A 27860-nucleotide genomic window follows, 5' to 3' on the forward strand; every position below is an offset into this window, starting at 1 on the left:
AAAACAATCTCTCCATAAACCAGTGGCTCAACACAGGAGGGCCAACTCCTCAGGTCCTGACTCTGCTGTCACTGACATCTGAAGGAGACAAATCATTATTCTGAGGACAACAATGTGAACATCTTGGCCAGACAGATGGTCTGAAAGAAGAGTAAAAGAATCCATATGTCAAACTGGAACGACCGTCTTTGATCGTCTTTGAAGAGTCACGACTCATCTCTGTTCTGGTGCCTCGTTGTTTCCTGCTGTTTACAGTTAAATACAAATATAATACATTTATGTAGAAAGACAAACACTTAAACATAGTCGACTGAACAGTGGAAAAAGACTGAAGTACTAAAAAGGTTATTCATAAATTAAAATGCTTCTAAAATTCAAACAGCAAACTTTAATAAACAGAATTAAGTTTTAATTTAGCGACATACCTGAGGAACACTGTGTTCATTTTCAGTATCTTTGACTTGTGTAAAAGTAATGAAGGGATTAAGTAACGATGTAAGTTCTAATAAATGCTACGCTTAGTCCATGACACTTTCAAGTAATGTTATATGTGATTTTAGAAGAATAGAATAGAATTCCTTTTATTGTCATTGTAAGCTTAGCTTACAAGGAAATCACATATGCATCTCCGTTCAGAGCAATACAATACAACATAAAAACATGTGAAAAATGTCACTATAAAAAAAAAAACTTGATCGGATCTTAAAGTAATAGATAGAGTAGAACAAACTCTGGTACAGATACTTGAGTAATATCTAATTACTTTCCGAGGTTGAACATCAGTGGGCCGAGCAGACAACCCTGTGTATCACCGGTCTGATAGAAGAAACGACTTGAGACGAGAATAACATGCTGCACTTACATCAGCTGCAGTGCAGAGTGAATCCTCCTGTCACTTATAGAACATCTTTGGTGTGCGGTAAACTGTTGACTTGTGCTCCCTGCTGGTCAAACACAGCAGCACCGCAACGCGCAGCTCAGTCTGCAGGTACTGAGACACGTGACACACATATAATGGTTCTAATAATTAGAATTCTGCTGTTACATATTGCAAACTTACGATTTCAAATGCTTTTATGTTAATTTTCTCTATATGTTGCATGTTTATTTTCTTTATCATATCTGATATTTCCGTTTAATTATAGTTCTAAAGTTGAATGGAACATCAAATCCACACTGATGTTTTTAATACCAACAATGGGTCAGAACATTTAAGATACTGGTAAATTACTTCAACCATCAGCTGTGAGATAAAATGACTGAACTGACTCTCAGATGGTTCATGTCAGCTTCTGTTGTCAGTCGTCAGCTGCTGCTGGATGTCTACATTTCCCTCAAGATAAATAAAGTATCTCTCTATTCATCTAGTTGATGTCATGTGAAAAGGAATCTGACAGAAACATCTTTTCTTTAGTTCTCAGATGCCCTTTAGTTTATTATGATCAAACACATGAGAATCTGTCATTTAAACATTATATATATATATATATATATATATATATATATATATATATATATATATATATATATATATATATATATATATATATATATATAAACATATATATATATATATATAAACATATATATTCAGCTTTAGTTGTTACAACATTCATAATAACTGAACATCACATCTAAAAGCATCTGTAAAACAATTAGTGCAATTTACAATTAAAACTTTACAAGTGAAACAAAAAAACAGCTCATCTGCAAAAATATACATATTATCTAGTTACAGAAACAAAAAAGAGACAAATCTAGATGAGATCTGGAGGCACGTGAGCTCAGCAGACACACACACACACACACACACACACACACACACACACACACACACACACACACACACACACACACTCACACACACACAATAAACATCAGAGCACTGAGGGTGTTGAAGTGTTTCGATGAGGCACTACAGACCAGAACCAGCACCTGGTTCGGTTCATTAACAACAGGTACGTCAGACGCTACGAGGCACAACGGACGCAGAGAAGCAGAAGCACATTTTAATATTTTTAGCATTCAGCAAGGGATTAAAGAGAAAAACACTTTAAGGCTGGTTGAGATGAACGAGGAGAGTTTACAGTTGATTCATCAACAAGTGTCGGATCAGAACATGATGAAGTTCAGTCCAACTTTCATTCAAACCAACTGTACTGTATTCTAAATTCTCCTGGAGGTGAAAAAGTGTCAGAATAAACTGTGTTGTGATGATGCAGTAGACTGAATCATGTTTCCGTCTGATGGGGTGATGCAGACACAAGAAACAGAGCTGAGCTTCTGACTCCAGTCACTTTTCTGTCCCTGATGACAGTCCCTAACAAAATGCTGATGATCTGTGGAGATGTTATTTACAAGTCTTTTTTTAGCTGTGAATATCGTCTCCTCTGATCAGTTTGTGGTCTCAGGCCAGCAGACAAGCTGTGTGGAGACATCTGATGTGGGGTTTTTGGCTGTTAGCAGATATCGTCTAAACTGTCCGGTACTTTCAGCTCATAAACAACAAACTGTGTGAACTCAGTGTTCCTCCAAATCGTCAAATCGAGTTCAGTTTGATTTCAGTTAATTTCTGACAAAACAGTGAAACGTCCTGCTGAACCTGTCTGTCACTTTTATCATATTAGTGTCCCAAATGTCCTAAAGGTGTTATTTTCATAATATACGGAAAGAAACATTGTAATCTTTCAGGACTTGACACGCATGTTTGAAGGGGGACATTTTTAAAGCAGCTACAAGGAACTGTTCTTGCTGGCTATTCTGGCACCCCCTGTGGACAGACGCAGTACAGCAGCACCTCCTCCTGAGGCAGAGGCATCAGTATTAAACCGAGACGGCTTCTTAAACAGTTTAAAAATGAATGATGCATTTAAAGACAGTGAGACTTCACAGGTGCCTGCTGTACAGAAACCTTTCAAGGGCAAAATGTGACTCTTTACACAATGTCAGCTTAGCATTTGTTGTTTTATACACACACACACACACACACACACACACACACACACGTATATGTGTGTGTGTGTGTATATGTGTATAATATATGTGTTAAAAATTGCACACTGGTGTTTCAACATACAAGAACGGTTTTGGGACTATTACTGACAAAATAACTGTTACTGTGAGTATTGTGTGTCACAATACTTACAGCTTGACACAAGGTCAGTTATTAGATGTTAAAGGATCTTGAATGCATCACCAAGGAGGACATTTGAACGTCTCCCTGCAGCTAGTTTTCAATTCTGCAAGATGATTTTCACAGAAATGATCTGAATCCAATGAGAATACTTTGTTATACGATCAGCAGTAAACTGAGGTGTCCAGTTTATTATGGTTCTTAACAGCGACAGACGAAAGCATTAGTAGGAACAGAGAAGAGATGAAATGCTGCTGTAGCAACCTTTAGAACTACAGTACTTAATGCATGTATGAAAACACTGGGACAGTATGTGTACAGGTTAAATACTCACAGCTACTGTCAGGACACAGCAGACTGTAGAACACTTCATTCTGACCGATGAAGCTGTTCAACTCCAGTCAATCCAAAATTACAATTAATGCCACTGATGTGTCAGCACTCAGTCTCAGATCTGTTCATTCTGCAGAAGAATAACTCTCCAATAAAATGCTACAGAGTTCAGATCAACTATAGTTTGAGGCTTGAATAAAAACAGAACCTTTGAATTTCAAGTCAAACATAGAACTAAAAAGTATTAACACCTTCTAGCACCAAAAACATCAAAATAAATCATTTAATGTGGATCTCAGATTAAAAAAAAAGTCTAAATATCACAACTGAGGTTCAGTGATTCAATACCACGGTGGCTACATGAGGAGCTGAGACCTTCAGGTCCCTCGTCTGCTGCAGAAACTGTTTATGTATATTCTGAATCTCTGGGAATGTGGACGAAGTTCATTAAATCCTCTATCTTTCTTGAGTATAAATTGGCAGCTGAGTCTCATCTTTGTAAAGTTTCCTTCAGGACTAATGGGCAGACTTCAATACGAGAGGCATAACAGAGACGGAGGGTTTGGATTCCATGTCACAAGTATTTCATACCCAAGTCAATTAAATTGATAGTAATAATGATTTCTAATACTGAAGGCTCCAAAATATAACATGCAGCCTCTCTCTTTTACAACTTTAAGCTGTGACCAATAAATGAAACCAAAATAAAATAATTTGTAGCTGGATAATTTTTGATAAATCGCTCCAAAATAACTGATGGCAAATGTGTTTGATTTTTATCTCGCTAGCCAAATCATTAATACCAATAAATTGCTTAATTTCTTGCCACAAATTAATTGGCAAGCTAGCTTACGTACATACCAAGTGCTTTAGCTTGTAACGACAACAGCTGCTTGGGCATCCAGCTTGCTAACAAAATACCTAGCTAGCTTACCAAGCAAGTAATGCTTTGAGTGATTTTGTACTTGTAATTTCAGCAGCACAATCATATTATCACATTTTGTTCCCACGTTACACAGTACATTTATACCGTCAATTTGTGTTTGCCCTGAAAAAGTTTTGTTTCTGTCAGCTAGCTTATAGCAACTATCAAAGCTAGTAGGCTAACCCAGCTAGTTTTCTGGATAGTTTCTAGCTTGTTATTGGTCACAGCGTAAAGCTTGCAGCTAGAAACTATCCAGAATGCTAGTAATGGCACTGTAATGCAGCTAGTGATATGGTAGTTTTCTAGCTAGTATCTGGTGCCATATATAATGATAGAGCCACATTTAAAGCACATTTATATATTCAGTTCCTGTTTGATCCACCTAAAATGATAAGAGTTGTGTTTTAAATTTGTACTTAAAAAGCTAGTGATGCTGCTAGCTTTAGAGGCAGTTGAGTTTTGGCGTGTGAGCAAGCCAGCTAGCTTTCCAGTAAACTAGCTAATCACCTTGCACTCTAACGCTGGCACTTTAATGCAGCTAGTTATACTGTATGTTAGTTTTCTAGCTAGCGTCCCGTGCTGCCTTGGCTTCTGTTGTGTTGTTTTTTTTGGGGGGGAGGAAAATGGGATTTTACCAACAACAGAAGACAGAAGAAGCAGAGATTTGTCTGTTTTAAATTCTGGATTTGCTTCTCTTACATTTCTGTCACTGCTGCCTCTCAGCTATATGTCTTCATAAACTCAGCTATACAATGTAGTAAAGACTCAACAGGCCAACTGCAGTCAGACAGACAAGAGAGAAAGTCTGACAGACATCACAGATGCTGCATGTTAGCATGACCTATAAACACTGTAAAGCTCGCGTCATCTTCAACAACGCCGTCTTCCTTTCAAGTTAAGGTCATACTGGAAAAATTTGGACAAGTAGATTCGATTGTGTGACCGATGATCGGTACAGGCTCGAAGTACAGGCTCAACGTAATTTAAGCCAACGTATTAATGCTAATTAAACAAGCTAGTTTTTGCTAAATCCAACAGTATCTTTTAGCATTTTTGATGATCTGTTAACTGCTTCAGCACTTTACAGCTTATGTTAAGGTCAGCTGTTCTTCTCATGCTGATCCAAACTTGTTGAGCGAAGGCTGCTAACTTGGCCACTTTTACTTTGCCATATGCTATGCTAATATAAAGAGATTATGTTTTGTACAAAAACAAACACTGACAGCAGGATTCAAGCATCCCGTTTACAGTTTACTACACTTTCCATCTGCTAGAATACAAACTGTGCTTTAGGCTTTATCACTTCCCTGACTGGCGTGAACCTTCCAGTTCCAGTGGGCACTGTGGTTTCAAGGTCGGGGATTCTCATTAGCTTCATTGCAGGGTGTTATTTTAGACCACTGTCACTGAAGGATTTCACAGAGTAAGAAAGCTCAGTGCCCACAGAGTCCTGGATCAGATAAACATAACATGTTCACAGTTTCTTACAGAAACCGTCTGTCTGTTTCTAAGGAGTGCTTCAGTATTCACTACTTCATATTCTCCATCTGAACACACTGAGGTCATATTCACTCTATAGCTGCACATTATTTTTCACGACTACAGATATTACACCATATCCACTGACACTGAGTCAACAAATGTCAGTGGTACAAATACAGTCACATGAAATGTTACAACTTATGTTAAATACTTCTATAGATTTTTTTTTCAACTCTGAAGCTTATCCATACTGAGAAATTGTCAAAATTCCATAATAACTCTTTATTAATCTATGTAGAAGAAGAAGTGAGTCTATTAATTACTTGTTACTTTTGCTCTTTACGTAAAAACAGTCACTTTTAGCTGCTGAACATGGACTCTGCTTATGGTGAATTCTGTACGTATTTAGTCAGCAGGATGGATATGACATCCCAGCTGGGCCAAACTAACTCCTCCCACCGTGTGCAGAGGGTGACAGGTAAACCGCTGTCAGTCTCCCAGTCGATCGGTGGCCCATCAGCGTCGCTACAAAGCTGCATGAGTGAAATCCCAGCTGGTTGCTCGCACCAAAATGGCTCCCAGTTTCAGCAGGAAGCAGGTAAAGGGCAGGTCACTGAGTCTCAGTGGTGGCGGTTAGTGTCCTCCATCTCTGGATGAAGGACTCTCTGAACGTCCGTCCTTCACTGCTGAAGACTTCTTCTGCTTCTGCTTTGACTTCCTCAACATCCGAACCTAAAGACAACAAATGTGATTATAACATTACCAATAAACTATACATCAAACTACCAATAAACTACAGCTTAAATACATACATGCATATAAATATACACACACACACACAAAATACACTGTATATATACTGCACGATAAAAAAATGCAAATAAACTGCATGTGTACACACACAGAATACATCGCAATGCATAGAATATAACATATCACATGAATATGTGAAAGGAAGGGAGGAAGAGACGAAGGAGTGAATGAAGGAAGGAAGGAAGAAACGAAGTTAGGAAGAAAGGAAGGAAGAAACGAAGTTAGGAAGAAAGGAAGGAAGATAGGAACAGAAAAAACAAGGACAGAAAAGATAAAGAGCTGGCAACAAAAAGCTAAACTACAGATTCCCTGTAGGGACAAACAGAGCATACCTTTGGTCCAGCAGCAGAGATGATGATGTGTCCCGGCGGTTGGATCCACGGCTCTCCGTCCACTTGGACAGGTATGGGTTTACTGACCGTCAGCCTGATGTAGTTCCCTTGAGCAATACGAATCCCTGACCGCATACCACTCTGCACCTGGCCCTGCACACACACACAGTTTTGTAAGTCAAGCCTTATGTAAGTGTGTGTGTGTGCGTGTGTGTGTGTTAAGTGAGAGATGAGTGATCTCACCATGTGGACGACCCCGGTGACCCCAACCACCTCCAGCAGCCCGTCATCGATGCTTGGTTTCCCATAGCGACCGTCGACTTCAGACCCCCAGAGATCTGCACCAGAACCCCAGCTGGGTATGTTGAGGAAGATCAGTCCCTCTATGTTGGGTAGCGGGACGTTCTGAGCGTCCACCTGAAGCTGCAGCTCTTTGTGGAGACTCCTGGTGTAGCTGATCTTCTGCAGGCCGACCTTCACGTACACGCCTTTGTTATGGAACCTGTGAGGTGGACAGGAGGCGGAGTTCAACCCTCATCCTCAGAAACACATATGAGTCTGAATGACGCAAAGTTTTACCTGCTGGTGAATTTATCCGGTTCGTCCTCTCTGGCCTGGTGGAAGTCCAGGCTGAGCTCTGCGTCGATCCCGAGACCGAAGTAGTTGTTCATCTGCACAATCTGAGATACACATGACCCAGTTACAGCACAGCTTCCTGTCAGACAGTCTCTATGAGCTACATGCAGCTCTTCAGTTAAGACCACTTCAATAAGCCGCTTTAGATTCAAGAGGCTGATTTACAATAACCCAACAAAAGTGTTCCTGACTGTCCTGGAGGACTGGACCAGACCTTGGGAGGCTCTAGGAAGCCGTTGTCCTTGCCATCTTCAGAGATGTCCTGAGCGTCCAGCAGGATGGTCCACCGGTCCATCAGAACCTCGTCGGCCTCATCCAAGGAGACCAGTATGTGGTGCGGGTCCTCGCTGCTGTAACCCGCTCCCCAGCGCAGGATACGAGCCAAGTCATTACCTGACGAGACGGGACACACTTCAGTACCCGAGCATAAAGTCCGTCCTCAGTTCTCAGAAACTGCCAACCAGCTGTTAAGACTTTAGTAGGGTGTAAATGTGTTGCTAGGAAACATCTTTTAGTGCTGTCCAGTCAGTCAATCAATCAATCAATCAATGAATCAATCAGCATGTAAACAGGAAGTCAAAGTTAGCATCACAAGCCAGCAGAACTTGAAAAGCTAAAAAATAAACTTTTAGTTTTATTTCTGTGTCTCAGAGTTTGTTAAGCTAACTAATGTTATTCACTGATTAAGTCACTTGCGATCAGCACAATGTTTGCTAATGTGTTATAGGTTGTGTTTTTTTATTTCAACTCTTCCAGATTGAAACATTGCTAAACATCATTAATCAAGTTTCAGGTCAGACAGGTCGACTTTGCTGCAGATTAGCTTTTTCACTCTATAACAGTCAGGTTTTAGCATGCTGATGTTCTGTCAGTTGGCTACAAATCATCTACACCTGCAGCTAGTAGAGGTTAGTATTTAGTAAGAACTAGTCCGTGAGATTAAATGTAGTGATGTCAACTTGAATGTTAGTTAGCTAACTGATGTATCCATATAGCTAAAGGCTGTTAGCGTAACAGTCATTTGAGGGTTAAATGTTGTTATTTTAATAAACTTAATTTAAAATCTTCCAGACACAATCAAAATGAAACTGCTCAGATACACCAGCTGTTCTCCACATGAGCTCTGAAGAGATATTAGCATACTAACACTAGCTCTGTGTGTTGGTTCAGTGAGTTGTACATACTTAGTGACACCTAATCTCCTTGTAAGAACTAGTTTTTTGAGCCGTAACCTTTTTAAATGTAGTCATGATAAAACTAAACTGAGCTAACTGACATTAGCATAAAGCTAAGTTTGAATTTCTGAGCAGCTGTTTACTGAACAACCTCCATCAAATGACGTGATGAAATTAAAGTCAACCTGTGTTGGTCTGACCTGTTCCCAGCGGAACGATGCCGATCGGCGGCTCTCGACACACCAGTTTGTGCCGGACAGCCTCCAGTACTCCCAGAACCCAGCCCACCGTCCCATCTCCGCCACAGACCAGCACCCGGAAATGGGGAACCTCCTGAAATGTGTGGAGGCTGGACCAAAGAAGAAGAGAAACATCAGGAACCTTTCAACCATATAACAAGGATCATACAGTCAGACAGCATGCCTCCAAAATAAGGCTGGGTGCACTGAAGTAATCTGATTACTAATCATTTCATCAATCATCAATTTGTACACCCCGCGACCCTGCAGAGGATTAAGCGGCGTACATATAATGTGTACAGATGATGGATGGATGGATGGATCAATTTGTACAGTACCAGGCTATAACAGATGAACTTTACTTCCTGTGTAACCTGATTTCTTTGTTGTTGTTGTGCGTGTGCATGTAAACAGACAGCTGCTTTAATACACGCTGTTCAAGTTCTGTGAGCAACATTAACAGATGATGGAAATTCTCTGCCCTGATGACTTTTTGAGGCAGTTTTTCTTCTGGTTAATTTTTATAGCGAATGAACCGAATCAAACAAAATCAAATCAAAAGTGACAACAAAAAGTGTTCTGATTATAATAATAACATCTAAATAGTTCAAATACACAGAGAGTGCAGAGATTGATTTGGAAATGAAAATGGTAAAGATAAAGAATAAACTCTGTCAGATTCTCAGACCCTCAGCCTGGACCTGGGGATGTGCTCCTGCTCTCACCCAGCCAGCGGTCCTCCGTTGGAGATGTCAAAGACCTGGTGGGGGTTCAGAAGTTTCCTGAAGCTGTACAGAAGCTCTCTGCCTTTCAGACCGCCGCTCTTTGGGTTGACGAACACCAGAAGAGGACAGACGTCTGCAGCAAGCTTGTTGACCTGAGAGAGGAAAACCACAGTGACTGAACAGAAACTACACCATCTGAATCAGAGCGAGGAACCATCAACCACCTGCGCATTCTATTTCATCTCATACATGAACTGATCTGTGGTCTGTCAGTGGACGGTTCTCTGTGACTGACTGACATGTGATCATCAGGTGAGTTACCTGGATCTCTGGGATGACGAGTGAAGTGAGCGTCTTGTTGTTGACCGCTGTGTCTTTAGCCAACATGTAGATCCTCTCTGCTTCAGAGAAACATGAGACTTGCAACGCCACCGCACCTGAAAAGTACCAAGTACATTTACTCAAGGACTGTGTTTGAATACAAATTTCAGGTTCTTGTACTCGGAGTATTTTCTTCTCATGTCACTTTCGTCCTCTGCTCCATGACATCATATCTGACAGCTGTGGTTACTTAACAAATGAGGATTTGTACAAAGAAAACATATGAAGAGTTCAGAACATGTGAAGATTGTGTTTGTAATAACTGTGATGGCGCAGACTATTATCACCACACTGACATGATACAGAGTAGTTTTACAGAAAAGTATAGCACTTTTACTTCCTCCAACACTGTGACTGTCATCTAAAACACTGGACCCCACCCAGCAGCTGCTGTAAGTGGAGGAAAGGAAATCAAAACAAATCTTTTCACCCATTTTTGCTTTTTGTCTTGAATTATTAGATCCTTTTTGACTTTTCAGGCTAAACATCAGGTGGTGCCTCTGTCTTCTGAGATACGCAATGTAGATTTCCTACAGAGGTCGGTGTAAACAGCTTCAGGTGTGGGAGAAGCACATAGCTCCTCTTTATGATCTCAATGTGCATTTTTCATCAAAAGCTGGACTGTCGCAGAGCTGTAGAGATCTGAGGAGAAGTCTGAGCTGAGTGAATCCTACAGTCACTCCAAAATGTAGCAGCTCCTCAAAAAAGTTAAAAGAAATAAAAAACAGAAAATGAAAAATGTTGTCAGAGCGGCTTCAAGGACAGAAGAGATGACATTTTGGGTTTTAAATATTTCATCTCAGCGCATCACAACACACGACACCTGCCTCACCTTGACTGGTGTAGATGTGGCTGACGGTGACCAGGTGACCTGCAGACAGAGAGGAGGGGAGGTGAGTGAGACGAGCGGTTCTGCTGTCAGTTAACCTCAATAACAAGGCAGGAAGTGAAGCCATGCTCCGACGTTCCTGTCAGTACATTTATAGACAAACCAAGCAAAGAATTTTAGTTTCCTCCTCATTTATTAAGCGAGGAGAAAGTCAAATCTGGGTGTTCATCACTGAATCAGCGCTGTGGTGCAGAGAGTCTGAAGCTCTGAGTGAGGTGACATCAGCTGTGACTCACTCTTGATGGTCAGGTGTTCCTCGATCAGTTGGACGTACTCCTCTTTCGTCAGCAGGGGGGGCAGTCCTCCAATCAGCAGGCGGACCTGCAGCGCCCAGTTCCTGTTCTCCACGATGTAGAACCGAGTCTGGTTCATCTGACGCAGAGACACCTGGAGAACCAATGTCACAAAGATTACAACAGATTCCTCTTTTATCATTTTGGTGACAAAGTTTGAGGGATGGACTCTATAAAATACTGGTTCTGAACCATCGGGGAAGAGTTTGTGCTCCATAAATACGAAATGTTCCGTTAAAGTTAAAGATCAACAATAACTTCAGGAAGTTTTAATAGTACCTCAGTTGGGTCAGCTTAAGATGTTAACAAAACTATGGATGAAAGTAAAGTTGTGTTTGCTGAAGCTGAGAAGGTGAGAAGAAGTGTTCAGTGTTTACATGGTGAAATATAGATGGTTCAGCATCTTTGTATAAGTCAGACAAGACGTTTTCTTGTGTCGTGCTGATCTCTTCCTACCTTCCTGATCTCCTGCAGCTTCTCCAGAATCTTCTCCTGAGGAGTCAGCGTCTGTCTCTGGACTGCAGGACACACATGGAGAGGACCAATCGGACAAAATTAAAGAGCGAAAAGACAAAGAGCACTCTGATCACAAGTTCAAACATTGCTTCATGCCAATGTCGGTGTTCACTGAGTTTAGTTTCATAATCACTAATTAAAACAGGCCACAGTTCAGGACCTGGTTCTCAGGTAGAGATTAGCTGTTACTGTAAATTTACAATATTTACTGAATATGTTGTGTAGCTAACTGACAAAGCTAACGTTAACATGCTAATATCTGCTGTGTTAAGAATAAGAAGGATGATATGGAGAACTGTCCACATGTCTGATCTGAAAATGGGTAAATGATCTTTAATAATGATTCAATCTAGAAGAGTTTTCATGATTTTTTTTTCCCAAAATACAACACAATGTTCTGCTGCAACATTTGACTAATATAGTTCCCATTTGTCATTACAAACTGTATGAATACTACTAACAGTGAACCATGTACAAAGATTTAGATTGGAGCCTGTAAAACTGTAATAATCAAAGGATTAGCTTGTGATGCTACACTGACACACAGCTAGTTGCTCTGCACGTGTTTCCTGGCAATTTGTGAGGCTTTAATAGTGCGATCTGATTTAGTACATGTTTAGTTTGACACTAGTTAGTAGCCACTGAGAGATGAGGAAGGATTTCTGTTCAGACTGATGAATTCTTGACAAGCCAACAGATTATCTGGTGACTGTATTTGTTGCTCCTGAGATAAATCTCACCTGCAGCTGTGGCAGCTTCGGTCACTTTTCTTTACACATTGTGACGTTATTAAAAGCTGAGGCATTTAAAGGACGTCTCTGGTGTTTCTGCGTGTGCTTTATACCTGACATCACTGCTCACCTTGCTTGCTGTTCATGCAAACCTCCAGCAGGCTGAAACTGGACACATCTTCCTCCTGAAACAACGCACAATCGTCATCTCTAACACAAAACTCGACATTCGGCTCTGTGACAACTTTCAACAGTTTGACTTGAAAATTAAAGAAAAGTCTTTAAGATCTGAGGAGAGTTATTTTCACTGTTGATTAGCTGTTAACTACTTTACTTTAAAAGTTGAAAGAAATAGTTTTCAGACATTTTGCAGGCGTGAAAAAAGGTCAGGGGTGAAAAAGGTGAGAAGAATTTGACCCCTCTTGAATATTTCATATTTAAAAGCATCAATCTGATGCATTTTGAAAAAAAATCAAAAAAAAAATCAAGCAAAATTAAAAGACAGTATGAATGTATAATAAACATGGTCACATTATGCTATACAAGAAATGAGAGTGACAACTTCTCTCATGAAGTGCGCAACAGCACAGCTTTAACAGTGCAATCTGCCACAGAATGAAAAAAGCAAACCCTTAAAGAGTGTGTTGTGACAAGATGAATATGAGTTTTGAAGAAGTTGCAGTGCATGGCTGCCCTTGTTCGCATAGTTATTAGCAGTTTTTAAACTGGACAGCAATCCGCCAGTTTGGCTGTCCTTTTTGCGGCTAGGTCCTCGGATTTAGACAGAGCCAAGTATATTTGAGGGTCTGTTTTGGTTTGCAAATTTGCCGCCTCGGTACACTTATTTCCACCTCCATTGCTAACGTTATCTAAATCCGAGCCGTCGATGCTCCGGCCTCTGCGTGAGATGGGCAGAGGTGTCAGTGACCTGCACTGCTGTGCGACCCACAGCTGGGGAGTTTTAAAACCATGAAACAGCTGATCACAGCAGTCAGTCCATCACTTCATCTGCGGATGTCAAGAAGAGCAACTGGACAGCCGCTGAGATCCAGGAGATGCAGCGTCTCCTCGGTCTCTGTAGCTGTCTTCACTGTCTGCTTGCTACGAACGGTCGCTACTTTCAAATTAAACCCCCTGCTAAGAATCCAGTTCTAAACTCCAATGGGGTGCAATGTAAAGCTCTAAATTTGAAGACAAATTCGTTGTCTTTCTGACAGTGAATCCAACGTGCTTACTGATCTTCCTGAACATCTTCCTGGTAATTGAAAATGAGTTGTAGAGCTCCCCTCAGGCGCGCACATGTTCGCAGTTCATTTTCTGGTATACCTCCATGTCCCGTCCACACCCCGCCACCCCGCAAAAATATTTTCACACTGGATCTACACGATTCACGTAGGTCACCTATTTTGGTTTCAAAACGGCAAATTTCGCCTAAAGGTGAGTGATTTTCATGCCTGATTTTGGAAAATATCTATTCTCTTTCTCAGTGAGAGTTCGATGTTCAGACTGTTAGCTTAGCTTAGCATAAAGATTGGAAACAGGTGGAAACAGCTAGCCAAAATCCAGCTGTCTGAAATAACTTGTTTGTTTGATGTGACTTTGTATTTGTAGCTTCACATATTTCATGTACCAGAAGCGTGTTTCATGTTGACACCTTGGTTCCATGACGGATTAAACTAAATGTCAGTCTGAGCTAATCAACCTGTGGAGGACAATCGTACCTGTCTGTCCAGCTGACTGAGGACCTCAGTGAGGACAGAGGCTGCCGAGCTGCTCTGAGACACGGACACAGAGACAAAAGCTGCGCCCGACCTGAAACACAGCAGGTGAGGACATTAACCTGGAAACGTACTGAGTGAACTGAGGGAGTGTTTACAGGTAGAGGGACGGCTGGTCACTGAGAATGTTGACCTCCTGTCTCACCTGGGCCAGCCTGCGTACACCTTAATGACCTCAGCGTCTCGTGGTTTGGCCCTCAGCAGCCAGGCGTCCCCTCCGTCCTTCAGGGAGCTCTTGTTGTCCGGACCACCGTTACGGTTGAGAATGTCGTCGCTATGGAGATGCTGCAGGCCGCCAATCTCGTGCAGCTCGAAGTTCTGAGGTTCATCAGGGAGGTAGAAGGCCCTCAGTGCCGCCTCCTGCAGGACAACACAGGTACTGCAGTGTTAGGAACAAGTTTGTAAGTTATTAATGTTAAAGGGATAGTTCGTGTTTTTTGAATCAAAAAAACAAAAATTATCCCTTTAAGAAATGAGAAAAACATGCAAAGGAAATTAACTTAGGAAATGCAATAAATAATGTTTTAATTTAATAAATGAATACGTAAAACAGAAAATGGAATCGGAAAGTAAACAAAGAATAGAATTGATACAAAGGTGACTGAAAACTTTAGTTATTTATATTGATATCACATTTTACACATTTCTAATATTGTTTTCATTGCATTTAATGTCAAGTAGCTTTATCAGTTGTAGTTATGGTAGTAGTAGTAGTAGTAGTAGTAGTAGTAGTAGTAGTAGTAGTTGTTGTTGTGATAGTAGTAGTAGTAGTTGTGGTGGTTGTGGTCATAGTAGTAGAAGTAGTAGTAGTAGTAGTAGTAGTAGCAGTAGCAGTAGTAGTAGTAGTTGTGGTCATAGTAGTAGTAGTTTTAGAGAAGGGCCGGAGCTCTCACCACCACTTCCTCATTCCTCGTGGCTCGAAGGATGGAGACCAATCGGAAGAAGCCGCGCTTGATCGCATCATCGCCATCAAACACCTTAAGAAACTGTTTCCCTGTGGGTCACAATGCACGTGCGCACACACACACACACCTTTAACTTCCTCTTAAATTCACACACACTTCCTTCAGTCTTAAGTCTTTCCATCCAGACTTCACGTGTTTGTTTCATCATCAGGTTGATATGATCTCTGCGTAGATCCTAAATGAAGTTCTGTAAGTATGAACTCTCTGAAAACCAACAGAGTGCTGGACTGACCTGACTCTGGAGCAGCCGGCTGACCGTCTTTAGACACAGCAGCAGATGGATCGACATCATCTGAGTTATCTGATCAGACATGGAGGAAACAGTCAGGCAGACAGCTGGAAACGAAGGACTGAGGAAATAAACACACTGAACCAAGTCCTTTATCTTCAAAGTTTTTGTTTCTAATTAGTTTTAAAACTTTTTTAAAAACTCAAGCACGTATATGAATCATTTGAGCACTGTAATGTTGGGCTGAATATTTTTCAGTCTGTTTATGTTGTCTGTGTTGCATTTATTCTCATTGTAACTGGTTTACTCTTGGTGGAGTCGACCTTGAAAAAGATGTTTTAATTACAGTGAGACTTTCTCCTGTTTGAGTAATGAAGGGAAAAGAAAGAAAAATAAGAACTTTAATTTCCACAAAGGATTTTAATATGTGTATTGTAAACCAAGTGTCTGAAGTCCAGCTACATTTTAAAACAATATTTTTGAGTGTCTTGTACTCTTACTGTTCAGTTTTCTGCCTTCATTGTTACATTCATATTCACACAGACTTATTTGTGATTGGTGATTTCAGTTGCTCATTTGCTCCAATATAACATCACCTTTCAGACTAGTGGAAAGAAAACACCCCCCAAAAACATTTATGTGTTTCTTTTAGTTCAGAGTTCTGTTCCAGCCATTTTTGCAAATTAGTGCACATTTATTTAGATGGCCTCATATGCATATTTAGACATAACATATCAATATAAAATATCAGAATATGTGTAATAACAATGATCTGTTCCTGGAGTCAGCTGGAGTGTCTCCCCTCAGAACACCAATACAACTTTACTTTTTCACCAGCTTTTGTTTAATTAATTTATTGTGTGTGTGTGACCTTAATATGAGTCTGTTTGTCGCCACACAGACAGTTTTGAACATCAGGAAATTGTGAAAAACCTCATTATTACTTTTGTACTTTTGAGTGAAGCTGTCGGGAAACAAGCCGAGTGTTCACACGCAGTTTGAACAGAGGATGTGGTTTTTGTGTGTGTGTGTGTGTGTGTGTGTGTGTGTGTGTGTGTGTGTGTGTGTGTGTGTGTGTGTGTGTGTACCCAGCTCGTGGCTGCAGCTCTCCGTGATGCGGTAGCAGTGCATCTTGCTGAAGTTTCTGAAGTCAAGGCGGATGCAGGCCGGATGCAGCAGCATGCAGCGCAGACGTCCCAGAGTGCACTCTGGTGGCACGCTGAGGTAACACGCTGCGTGGCTCTGCAAAGACGAGACACGGAGGACAGAGCCGATCAGTGACCAGTGAGTCAGAGGCTGGTCAGGCTGGCTGTTCTCTGTTCAGTTTTATGTTAAACTCTGAATGTTCTGAATTTGTTCCTGTACAGTACTAAAGTAAATGTACTTAGTTACTTTCTAAAACACTGATAAATGAAGATAATGTTGTGAAGAATAAATCAAATACATGTGGAGTGTTTGTAGTAATCTGTCTCCACTGATGAAATGTAACTCTGTACTTTTTACTTAACTAAGAGTATTTGATGATCATAGTTACTAGTTACTTTACAGATTACATGCTGCAGCATTTAAATCCACTGATTTAATCAACAACCAGATAAAAACAATGATTGTGATGATCAGCTGACTCACAGGGTACAGTATATATATACATGGTAACATATGGATCAGTTACTTTTACTGATACTTTTGATACTCAAGTATATTTCAGCCCTGAGTTTTGCCTGCAGGCCGTCAGCAGCAGCCACAAACAGGACAGACTGTCTGAGAGTCACAGCTCAGGGCAAGAAAATCTCTGGTCAAGGTGACTCTTACCGTGCAGCCGCACCACTCACACCTCATCCCAGCCAGGACGTCAGAAGAACCGCAGGACCGTCGACACACCTCACACCTCGCCCCTGACGCCAGGTTGCCCTCCCTCCAGTGGTGGTGAAACGTATCCTGCAGCCACAGAAAGTAGATCCTGAGTGAGAAGCTCTGGTCACATTCATTGATACAAATTACTATCAAATACTATGTATTTCATCACACCTCGCTCTCAAGACGCCTGTTCAGGTCACAAACAGATATTTAGGTCCGGTTTATTATTCTAAATATCAGAACATGACACTGAAGCGCTTCACAATTTACAGGAGACGACAAATGTAAACAAGAGCACCAGATGTGGATCAATCCGCTACTGAAAATAGTCCCCTAATAGTTCCTCCTGTTTGTTTGATAAAAACTACACAAAATTCACATCTTCAGTAGGAACCAACAAGCCACAGACAGGAAGTCAGACAGTATTAAGAGACGGACGAACACTGTGGATGTATTAATAGGATGTGGCTGAGTGATTCCTGTCAATTCTGAACTGGTTTCAGTCAGAGTGCCACCATCAGCTTGTTGTAATCAACAGCTGTGACCAATCGATTGGCTCGGATCAATACACACACTTCAGCTCACTCTCTCTCGAGATGTTTGATTAAAGAGTGTGTGACGGCTGCAGGTGTCAGCTGATCAGTCACTCTGTAATCTGATTGAAACTGGACTTGATCACCCCATTACAAGTAACCATGGCAACAGCAGCAGAGGTCAAAGGTCAGAGCTGTGGCGACTCAAGAAGAGAGTCAAGGTAAAGAGTGTGAGGGAAAACGTACAGGTGCAGCCAGGAAGTTACAACAGTCTGTCAGCAGGTGCTGCTGCAGCAGTGGCATCAGCTGATGGAGGAGATTTAAAGAGAATCACAAACATCTTGATCTACTGCTGATGGAAGGTAACAGATGTGAACATCAGATGACTCCACACAGCTCATCAGCTGTGATCAAAGTCTCCAGAGACCCCACGATCACAAACTGATCTGAAAAGACGTTATTTACACCCTTGTGGACCCACTTCACACAAGGCACGTGCTAACTCTTTTAGCTTCGCAAGCTACACTGAAGATTTCATCTTAAAAAATACGCAAATAGATAATCTCAGGACTTCTGGAGACTTACAGGAGCGGCAGAGCAGAAACATTACACTGAATTCACATCATCAGTTGTTTGGTTCCTGCTGCTCCTCCATGTGTTTGCTGAAGTGATGCTCACCTGCTCCAGAGTGAAGTCCAGGTGAGTCCTGCGACAGTCTGCACAGCTGAACGCAGCACAGTCAGCATGGACGTGCAGCTCACACACTGAGAGAGACACACACGTGATTAGCAGGTCATGTCAGAAATGTGAGGTCAAAAGTCACAACAGGACGTTTATAGCAGCAACATAACAGATATAACCTCACTGACAATGCTTTCTCTACATATTATTGATTGATTGCTTATTGATTGATTTCTCTCTGTCTGCTTTTGCATCTAGGGAAACCTACAGCTGTAACTGTATTTTTCGTCAGCTCTATTGGTTTTTCCATGTATTTTTTCATTATTATCTCATTTTTTTAAAATCCTATTTTTATTTATCTTCATTCATGTTTATTGATTTTTATGACTTAATGTCATTCTAAGGTGAATTTCCTGTGTGGTATGTAAACACAGCTCCCCGGTCTATATTATTTTTATCGTCTTGGGTAGATTGTTTATTTTATGTTTTGTAAAACTTTCAGCTACAAAGAACGACAACAGCATCACATTATCACTGCACCCTCTGATATTACTCCACAATCTGAAGGAATAAATGAGTTTCACAATTAAGTATCATCATATTTTTGTGAATAACTGACGTTGATGTGGTCCAGCCATCACTCTGCTGCCGGTGTGAATGTGACGGTTTGTTTCCTGTGAATGATCTCTGACCTGCTGCAGGAACACAGTAGCTCCTCACTCAACGCGTGCTGTGCAACTTTATGCAAACTGTTACATGCAAATTGATGTTTATTTCCATCAACCTGCTGCAGTCATTTAAATATTCAGACGGTGCAGCAGTAGAAGCACAGACGGTCATCAGAGCAGTGGCTGGTTCAGCCATGAAAATCATTTTGTAACTTTGTATTTAATAAAGTTTATAATGATATAATATTTTATTGTTATGTGTAAAAGTTCGTTTTACCCACAATACAAAACAACATGATCCCTGTCAGCATGTAACCACACTGTACAATTAATGTAAGAACCAAACTTTGCTTATTACGTCAATTGTTTCCTCAGTTCGACGTGGTGATTTCATTTCATACCCTCTGTTCTTTATTTGGATTGTAACCAACAAAAGCAAGAACACTTTTATAACATCTGTTTCATTAAAACAACTTTATGAGTAAATTATTTGTATTAGTCGTTTTTCTGTCACTAACACTAAACAACAACAATGACTGAGAAATGTCAATGTCAATAATACAATTCAATTCAAACTGAGTGAACTCCATGTAGTAATGTTCATGCATCACATCAGCTGCTCGTTGAACTGGTTCATTAACAGGTGATGAAGCTGGCCTGACCTTCGCAGCGCAGTGCCGTGTTTCCCTCTGTTTGCTTCCTACAGACGCAGCAGAAACGTTTCTTTTGACCCGCCGGTCCGAAGCAATGAGCCACCGGGACCTGCAGGGGCAGCGATGACACGCTGTTAACACAACTGAAGCAAAACGTTAAAAACACGACACAACATGTCGAACCTGCTGGCTGACAACTGTCCATTACGTGAACATAAATGTATAGCATAAAAAATATTTTTACTTGTGACCGTCTGAGTATTTTTACACTGGTGTACTTTTATTGAGAGGATCTGATGTTCCGGTGCTGACGGGCCTGATTTTGTTCATATTTTCAATAAAACACATCTAAAAGTCAATATATGCATCAAAACACTTGATGCTTCTCTGTTTTCCAGAGGATGGACAACACTCAGAGGAGCAGAGCAGACGGTCGCAGATTTTGTTTTTAATAACTTTACTGTTCCTCTCAGCACAAAGTGCATTTACAAAGGATTATTGTAGTGTGATGTAAATGCTGTGAGTAAGCCCTGTATAGGACAGCAACATGAACCATTAGTAAAACAACATGACATGTTACGTAACATCAGGACATGTTAACATGGAGCAGTGGGTGACGGGGCCACGGCCTGGGAGCCTCTGAACCGAGAGAGCCTGCAGCTGGTTTTCACCAAAACATCAGAATATAAAGACAGAGTGAAGGACTCAAACTCATGAACCCAACCACAACATAACATCTGAGTGCTCAGATGAGGCTTTGACTTCATCAGCTACTTATTCTAAAATACCCATTTTGTAGTGAAATCTGATGTCGTGACCATGTTGACTACAATCTTGTCACAATATCGACCTCTTTCTAAACATCAAGTTATATATTCTGTAGCACAATATATTGCAGTATTATTTTAAGGCACTAAGATGGATCTGGAATGAAAAAAGATACTTAATATCACATTAGAAAATAGTTATTGATCATAAAGGGGCAGTTTTTACAAAGTTTTTACAAATTGGACAAAGAGGACACTGTTCAGACTGGCATCAGCTAATTCCATAACTTCTCATCCAAAATCAAATCACGATTAAAAAAAAACTGAAAAACATGAAACCTTCTATTCTGCAGTTCAGCTTGTAAAACAAATTGTGACTGTTTCACTGCTGTGAGTGATTTAGTGTCTGATAAACCTTCACAATCATCAGCCTGAGGATCAAACTGGACTTCCTGTCTTATCATCTCACCTGAAGCTTTGCTATCACACAGTCTGTTTTCAGCCCTGAAACAATCTGCTGATGATCTCTGATACAACAGTGGCCGTCAGAGAAGAGAAGGACGAACAGGAAAAATAACTCAGATTATGATGGGAGTCTTCTTGCATTATTCCCAGGTGGTTAGCTCTCATGCTAACCTTCAAGTAACACCCAATAAATAGATTCAATTAGCATTTTTTGTAGTGTTACGCTACATCTTCATTTTCTCAATCCTATAAAGTTCTGATCTGATTAGATGTATTACTGTTAATATCAACAGTGAGACAGAGAAATAATATCTACACTCTTTGTCTCAGAGACTTAAAGGACGTCACCGATGAACAGGTGAGGAAGAGACAGCGCTCCACTCCGTCAGCAGCTGTCTGTGTTTATTGCTGGTGTATTGATCGGTGCAGCACTCAGTCAGGCTCAGTGATCAGTGCTGCTCCGATCAATAAACATCCTGCCGATGTGTTGAGTTTCAGCGTTACTCACCCGGACTGAAGATGGAGTCATGCAGGAGCAAACCGAGCGCAGCGTCTTCAGACATTTCTCGTGACACATGAAGTTACACACTGAGGAGAGACAGAGAGGAGAGGCCAGTGAGCAAGGCACCACTGACAGGTTCAATTCTCCAACAGACCAACACCACTGCTGACCTCCGGCTGGCCAGTTCTGTTGATTTACAGACATGCACACACATTACAAACGCAGAACGATTTCACCTGAATGTCTGGCTATCAGATGTCAACAGTCACGTCAGTTTGAGCCACAAGCTTCTGCAATCAGTGTGTGGTTTGAATGACATCATCTTCACCTCTGAAGCTGAAGGTTAGGACACATCAGACTGATTGAAATCTACAACAGCAAGTCACTGTGACAGGACTGGGAGCTAAATGTTCACACTGTTCAAATGTTTACACTGAATACTGTATGATAATGAAAGAAAGTAATTTGCTTGTGGAGAAAGATTACTAAACACGTCTGTCTCATCTTGAGAACATTACGAGTCAAGTGCTCTGAAATTAACTGTTTAAAACAAACGTCTGCAGAATTGACTGAGAGGACAGCACGACACATTATAAAGACAATAGGTACATGCTGGAACACGTAAAGAAGAAGCATCTTCCCAAACTATCAGAAATAACGTACACTGTGTCGGCTCATTAGCTAATGTTAGCATGCTAACACACTAAGCAAAAGTGATGACATGGTAAACATACCTAAAAAAACAACTAAATATCCACAACTTAGTCTACACAATGAACTTTCTCTGCTTCTTATTTTTATTTAAAACTCAATCAGAAGATTAATTGTGAGGATGGATTGTTATAAGCAGGAGGTTAGGAGATTATCTTGCAATAGTAATCATAAATAGTTCAATGCACATTCTGGGATATTAAAGTTTTTTTGGAGTTAGCTTAGAACTACTGTTAGTTGTTGCTGTATGCTAATATGTTGAAATATAAATGTTATTTAGCTAACGTAATGTTAGGCCCATAATAGACAGTCAGACATGTTAAGTTGAACTCTAAGTTGGGTTGAAGCCCTTTAATGCAGTGCTGAGGCTGTATCTTGAACATGATAAGCTGAGCAAATCATAAATATAGATTTTGATCAAACGTCCAGTTGCTCTGGTATTTCCAAAATATGAGGACCCCTCCTGAAACTCTGAATTAAAGGATCGTTTCGACCTACAAAAGGTGTTCAATGGACTGAGACTGCAGGCACAATAACAGACAACATCCATATTGCTGAATGATTAATAAATGAAGGACACATCTAAAGCGATCCTCTGTTGTTGAATGTGATCACACCTTCATGTCTCACTCCTCTGTTATAAAGCCTGTGCAGCAGTCACACACAAGACATATCACTGAGAGCTGATGTGTCATTAAATGCAGCAGTGACAGAGACACTCACAGCTCAGTTATTTCAAGGAGGAACTGTTTTATCTCTTGTCACTGCTGCTTTTTTTTAAAGATCATCTTTTTTCTCATCTGGACAAAAGCAGGAAACTCTGCAGAGTTCAGATAAACAATGGACTCAAGGTAAACGTGTAGCTGAGTCAAAGCTTTAAAGAGGCGACTTTGGATTAAAGTGTGTAAATGTTGTTGCTTTTTGTCAGTTAAATTACAGGTGTGGCTGCATCTCCACCTCGACCTCTCTACTCGGTTTGTGGCGTTGCTCTGTTTCTTCTGTCACACTGTGGTAGACCTCACATGTTCACCCAGGCAGTTTCACACACCGAGCTCAGCAACAGCTCTCAGCAGTCAGCTCACCATCGTCTACGCAACAGACCGGCCTGGTTTTTCCTGTCCAACAAACTGTTAATACGTCTCACAAAGGATGCTGATTAACACCAGTGACTCAGCAGAGAATATTTACTGTCAGAACTTCATTTACAAAGTGAACCGTTTTGCTTTTCACATGGAACTTGAGCTGCAACGATTCATTAATCAATCGATTTGTGGTCAACTATTAAATCAATCAGCAACTATTCTGATAATTTGTGAATCAGTTTGAGGGGAAGTCTCAGTCAGTTTGTTACGTGTGGATATTTCCTGGTGTCTTTCCTCCTCTGTGACAGTAAACTGAAGACAAACAGGACATTTGAGGACGGAGCACTGGTCGACTTTTTTCACCATTTGACATTTTATAGTCCAAACAACTGATGAATCAATGGAGGAAACAATTGACAGATTAAACATCATTGGAAACAAACGTTAACTGCATAGTTTAAACTGTCATTTTGAAATGTGACCCAAATGATGAATGCAAAATATCTGTTAGATTAACTGGTTACTGAAGCTTCTCTGGTTTGAAAATGTGGTGATTTTTGACATTTGAAAATGTCACTTAGACTTTGACTCATCTTTGGATATTCTGCAGACCAAACGGTTCATTATTAAACTCAGTCATCATCTCCTCCCTCCACGCTGATGTACAGCTGAGTGACTCATTTTCAGTGAAGTCACATGTTGATCTCATAAAACAACATTATTAATAGGGATTGAACTGTTGTACTAAACTAACATAAGACTTAGAATAATAAACTGTAATGTTTTCGGTCAGCTTCTGTAAACATATATGAGATGATTAAAAAAAAGAGATTTCGTGTTTTGTGATGATTTCAAATGTTCTCAGGCAGATGAAGCACTTTGATGACGTCACAGGTTCGTGTTAATCCAAGTGTCGGCTTAAAGAAGAAAACGTTACGTAATGCGACCGTTGTTGTTCAGCTGCAGCTTTTAATGCATCTGCAGCCGTCAGTGATGAAGAAGAGGACGGTGATGATGATGATGATGATGATGATGATGCTAATGATGATGATCACGTTTCTGCTGGCAGCCACACAAACACACCGCCTGTTGCCATGCCAACCAGAGGAAGTAAATCACGACTTCACTCCAGCTCCAACTGCGCCACAGACACTTCACACACGAGTGTGTTACTGGGCAGAGTGGGGGAGAGAGAGAGAGAGAGTATGTGTGTGCGTTCTTGGATTTGCTGTTCAGTTTGCCTTTTGAATTCATGATTAAGTCATTGCTTCGGGAGAAGGAAGTGAAAGGAAAGGAAAGAAAAGGGAAAGGAATGGAAAGTTGGATTGGGAGATACAAGGAAAGAAAGAGAAAGAGGAGCAATAGTAGCCTAAGAAAGGGGAAGGAAAGAAGACCAAGGGGAAATGAAGTGAAATGAAAGAGAAGACAGAGAGTCAAAGGACAGGTGGTGATGTGTGGGGGGTCGGTCCTGTCTGTTGGCTGCAGGTCTCAGACTGACTCTGGTCCACTGAACCAGAACCAGCTGTGTCATTACAGAGATTCACAGAGTCCTCCACAGTCCACAGAGCTGCACCATGAGAGAGGGAGGAGAGCCCAGACACACCTGGCTCAGGTCACCAGCTCCCGCTGATGCACTTAAATGGAACCGGAGCTCCAGTTTTTACAATAAATGGCTGATGGTCGATATTAAATAGTACACGTGCTGCTCTGCGTGTCTTACCTTCACACAAGAAGCCCACTAGCCCCCAGATGAAGTCGCTGCAGCTGTGGCAGAAGGTGGGTTTGGTCAGGGTCACTTTCCTGAGGCAGTGTCCCTGTGCGGAGCTCTGGTACTTGGGCCGGAGACCAGGGGACTGCTGCGCCCTCTTCTTCACCGTCAGGGGGCTCGATGTCCGGCCGTCCGCAGCGTCGGGGTCCGCCGGTCTGCCCCGGCCGGAGTCGGCCATGTCCTCCTACCCGACCACACACACACGCACACACACACACCGACAGAACACGGTGCGACAGGTTTAACCTCTAGCGCAGAGAAGTCCGGATCCCTCCTAAAGATTCCCACTGAAGAGGCATCCCATCGGGCCGAACTCAGTGGCTCCGCCCGACGAACAGGCGCCGAGCTCGGTGTGAGTGCTGGAGCTGCCCCCGCTTCAGAAGCTAATTATCCAGGTCCAGAAGTACAGAACAGGCTGCCAGGTCACGAGTTTCTGATCCAAATGAGATTAGTTTTCTGGTAAATGTGACGTCGGTAACCGCCGGTGGAGAGTCATCCCATCGGCCGGACCCAGCGGTGCCACACAGCGGTGCTGCCCGGCAGAGAGGGCGCTGGGGCCGGCGCGTCTCCTGAACCTTGCCGCCTCACAAGATAAAAATCAAACTCCTGAAATATTGATGCATCCACCTTCCTCTAACAAAGAGTAGGTTTCCCGGCGAGGCAGCTCGGTATCCAAGCCTCTCGACGTCGTCCTCTCACGGAGAGACCGTCCACCACGCCGAGATCAGAGCTCCTCCGCCAGAGACAGCGGTGCCACCCAGCGGCGCCGCGCGAGGGAGAGGGCGCTGCGCTCCGGCGTGTTTCCGGAGCTGCACGCTCGGGAAGCTCGATGAATAAAAGATGAAATATCGAGCCGGTGAAGCTGGATGCTGAGTGTGTCCGCGGCAGCCTGATGTCAGACGGATCAATGACGATAATTTCAGTCAAATGCTTCAGTAACGATGGGCTCGTCTGTCCGCATCGAGCAGCTCCACAGCCGGTAGAAACACTCCGCAGACCGGCGGCGGGGGGACGTTGATCTCCGCGGGGCTGCTGGAGCTCAACGTTATTCAACAAGTGTGAAGTGAGCCGGAGAGGAAGCTTTCATTTTGGGTTTCTTCTTCCTCCTCCGAGGCTAATTCTTCTTCCGCGTCAGAGTCTCCAACACTGATTTACTCCTCCTCCTCCCCCCTCCTCGTCTCTTTCCTTCCTTCCTTCATTCCTTCCCTCCTCTCTCCTCCCTCCTCATCACTGTGCTGAATCTCAGTAAATGAATGTTTCATGTTCTTCTGCCCCATCAACTTCCTCCTTTCCCCCCCTTCCTTCTTCTTTGTCTTTACTCACCTCCTTCCTCGGTGTTTGTTGTTTGGATGAACTGTATTTAGATCCTGAGATGTGTTCAAACATCCGCCCTGAGCCTGGTCCTGTTTTTAAATTACTACATTGTTTCTTTATATTTTGTGTTTTCTTAAATAATAATTTATCACCTTACTCATGTCTGGAGTGTATTTATGAATAAAGCAGCTCTGTGGAGTTTATAGCAGAAATTCAAGTTTTGATATTTACAATGATAATGAGCTAATAAGTGAATAAACCCCCTGCTCTCACAGGAAAATAAGGTCGAAGCTAGAAAGGTGGCAGGGTCCACCACATATAAACACAGTAAAGCTAATTTAAGGTCAGTGTGTTGATTCAGTCTATTCAGTCATGGACATGAAGAGAGTTTGATTCTGTCTGAGGATCTTTCTCTTCTCATGAACATTTCTTCAACAAAACTACATAACGCTCCTTCAATTTATTGTGATTTGATTGAAAAAACAACAAAAACAGAACTTTGTTTTCTTTCGAAACAATTTGTCATATTACACATGTTTAGAATGAAGAGTAATTTAATAAGTTAAATGTTTCTTTGCTTGTATTTTGTTCACACGTGGAAGAAAACACAAACTGTGACAACACAACATCAATAAGCAGCATCGTGACATCAACATTTGTGTTTTTAGAAAAAAAACTGAGCTTGTCTTTTTTTAAATGTATGTTTTGGACGTGTTAAGACAATTTCAGCTTCTTATTGTCTCCGTTGTCATCGTTCTTTTGTAAAATATATAATTTACTTTTACAATCTACAATCGTATAAGCTTCAAACACAGAAAACATACAACGTAGAAAATAGATTTATAACTATACAAAATTCAACAATATGCGAAGTACATGTACAGTTTTACTTTAAGTGACGAGGAACTTGAATTTTTGTCGATTCTGGCGCCTCCTGTGGACAAAGATGACGATCGTTTGGTCCGGTGTCAGCAGACGACAGCAGCTCTAGTGAAGCCTTCATGTTAATAAAGGTGTGAATCTGGTCTCAGATCAGGTTGTGATGTGTTCTCTCCTGCAGACTGTGATCACAGCAGATGAGGAGGAAAGGAGGAGGAAAGGAGGACTTTATATCATCAGGAGGAGGAGAGGAGAACTTTATATCATCAGGAGGAGGAGAGGAGGACTTTATATCATCAGGAGGAGGAGAGGAGGACTTTATATCATCAGGAGGAGGAGAGGAGGACTTTATATCATCAGGAGGAGGAGAGGAGGACTTTCTATCATCAGGAGGAGGAGAGGAGG

General features: G+C 41.6%; 1 protein-coding gene across 2 annotated transcripts; it reads right to left on the reverse strand.

Moving 5' to 3' along the window:
• Positions 1–1807: 1807 nt before the first annotated feature.
• On the reverse strand, positions 1808–27712 carry LOC119007391 (diacylglycerol kinase theta). 2 transcript variants are annotated; one of them, XR_005071119.1, is made up of 24 exons: positions 25215–27712; positions 21708–21787; positions 19977–20076; positions 18644–18729; positions 17388–17513; positions 16664–16817; positions 15579–15647; positions 15275–15375; positions 14527–14741; positions 14325–14415; positions 12734–12788; positions 11813–11874; positions 11300–11450; positions 11007–11045; positions 10115–10230; positions 9794–9945; positions 9030–9178; positions 7869–8047; positions 7598–7698; positions 7262–7520; positions 7019–7171; positions 2986–6605; positions 2768–2770; positions 1808–1856 (listed from the first exon to the last, which is right to left on the reverse strand). XR_005071119.1 is itself a non-coding variant. In XM_037077048.1 (22 exons), exons 1-22 carry the CDS (start codon positions 25438–25440, stop codon positions 6507–6509), a joined length of 2763 nt encoding a protein of 920 aa, XP_036932943.1. In that variant the 5' UTR covers positions 25441–27712; the 3' UTR covers positions 2978–6506. The 2 variants fall into 2 exon arrangements, 1 of the variants encoding a protein (XP_036932943.1); XM_037077048.1 differs by lacking the exons at positions 1808–1856; positions 2768–2770 and having other exon boundaries at positions 2978–6605.
• Positions 27713–27860: the final 148 nt, after the last annotated feature.

Source organism: Acanthopagrus latus, chromosome 18 (assembly GCF_904848185.1).
Source record: "Acanthopagrus latus isolate v.2019 chromosome 18, fAcaLat1.1, whole genome shotgun sequence".
Taxonomy (NCBI): Eukaryota; Metazoa; Chordata; class Actinopteri; order Spariformes; family Sparidae; genus Acanthopagrus; species Acanthopagrus latus.

What these genes read in the sequence shown, in the direction of transcription:
- LOC119007391 (XM_037077048.1), bottom strand. Translation starts at nt 25,440, where the DNA reads ATGGCCGACTCCGGCCGGGGCAGACCGGCGGACCCCGACGCTGCGGAC. An exon ending in TCAGTCAGCTGGACAGACAG is followed by an intron (nt 12,789 to 14,324) that starts GTACGATTGTCC and finishes GCGTTGTTTCAG; the next exon opens with GAGGAAGATGTGTCCAGTTT. An exon ending in CATCGTTCCGCTGGGAACAG is followed by an intron (nt 8,048 to 9,029) that starts GTCAGACCAACA and finishes CCGTCTCGTCAG; the next exon opens with GTAATGACTTGGCTCGTATC.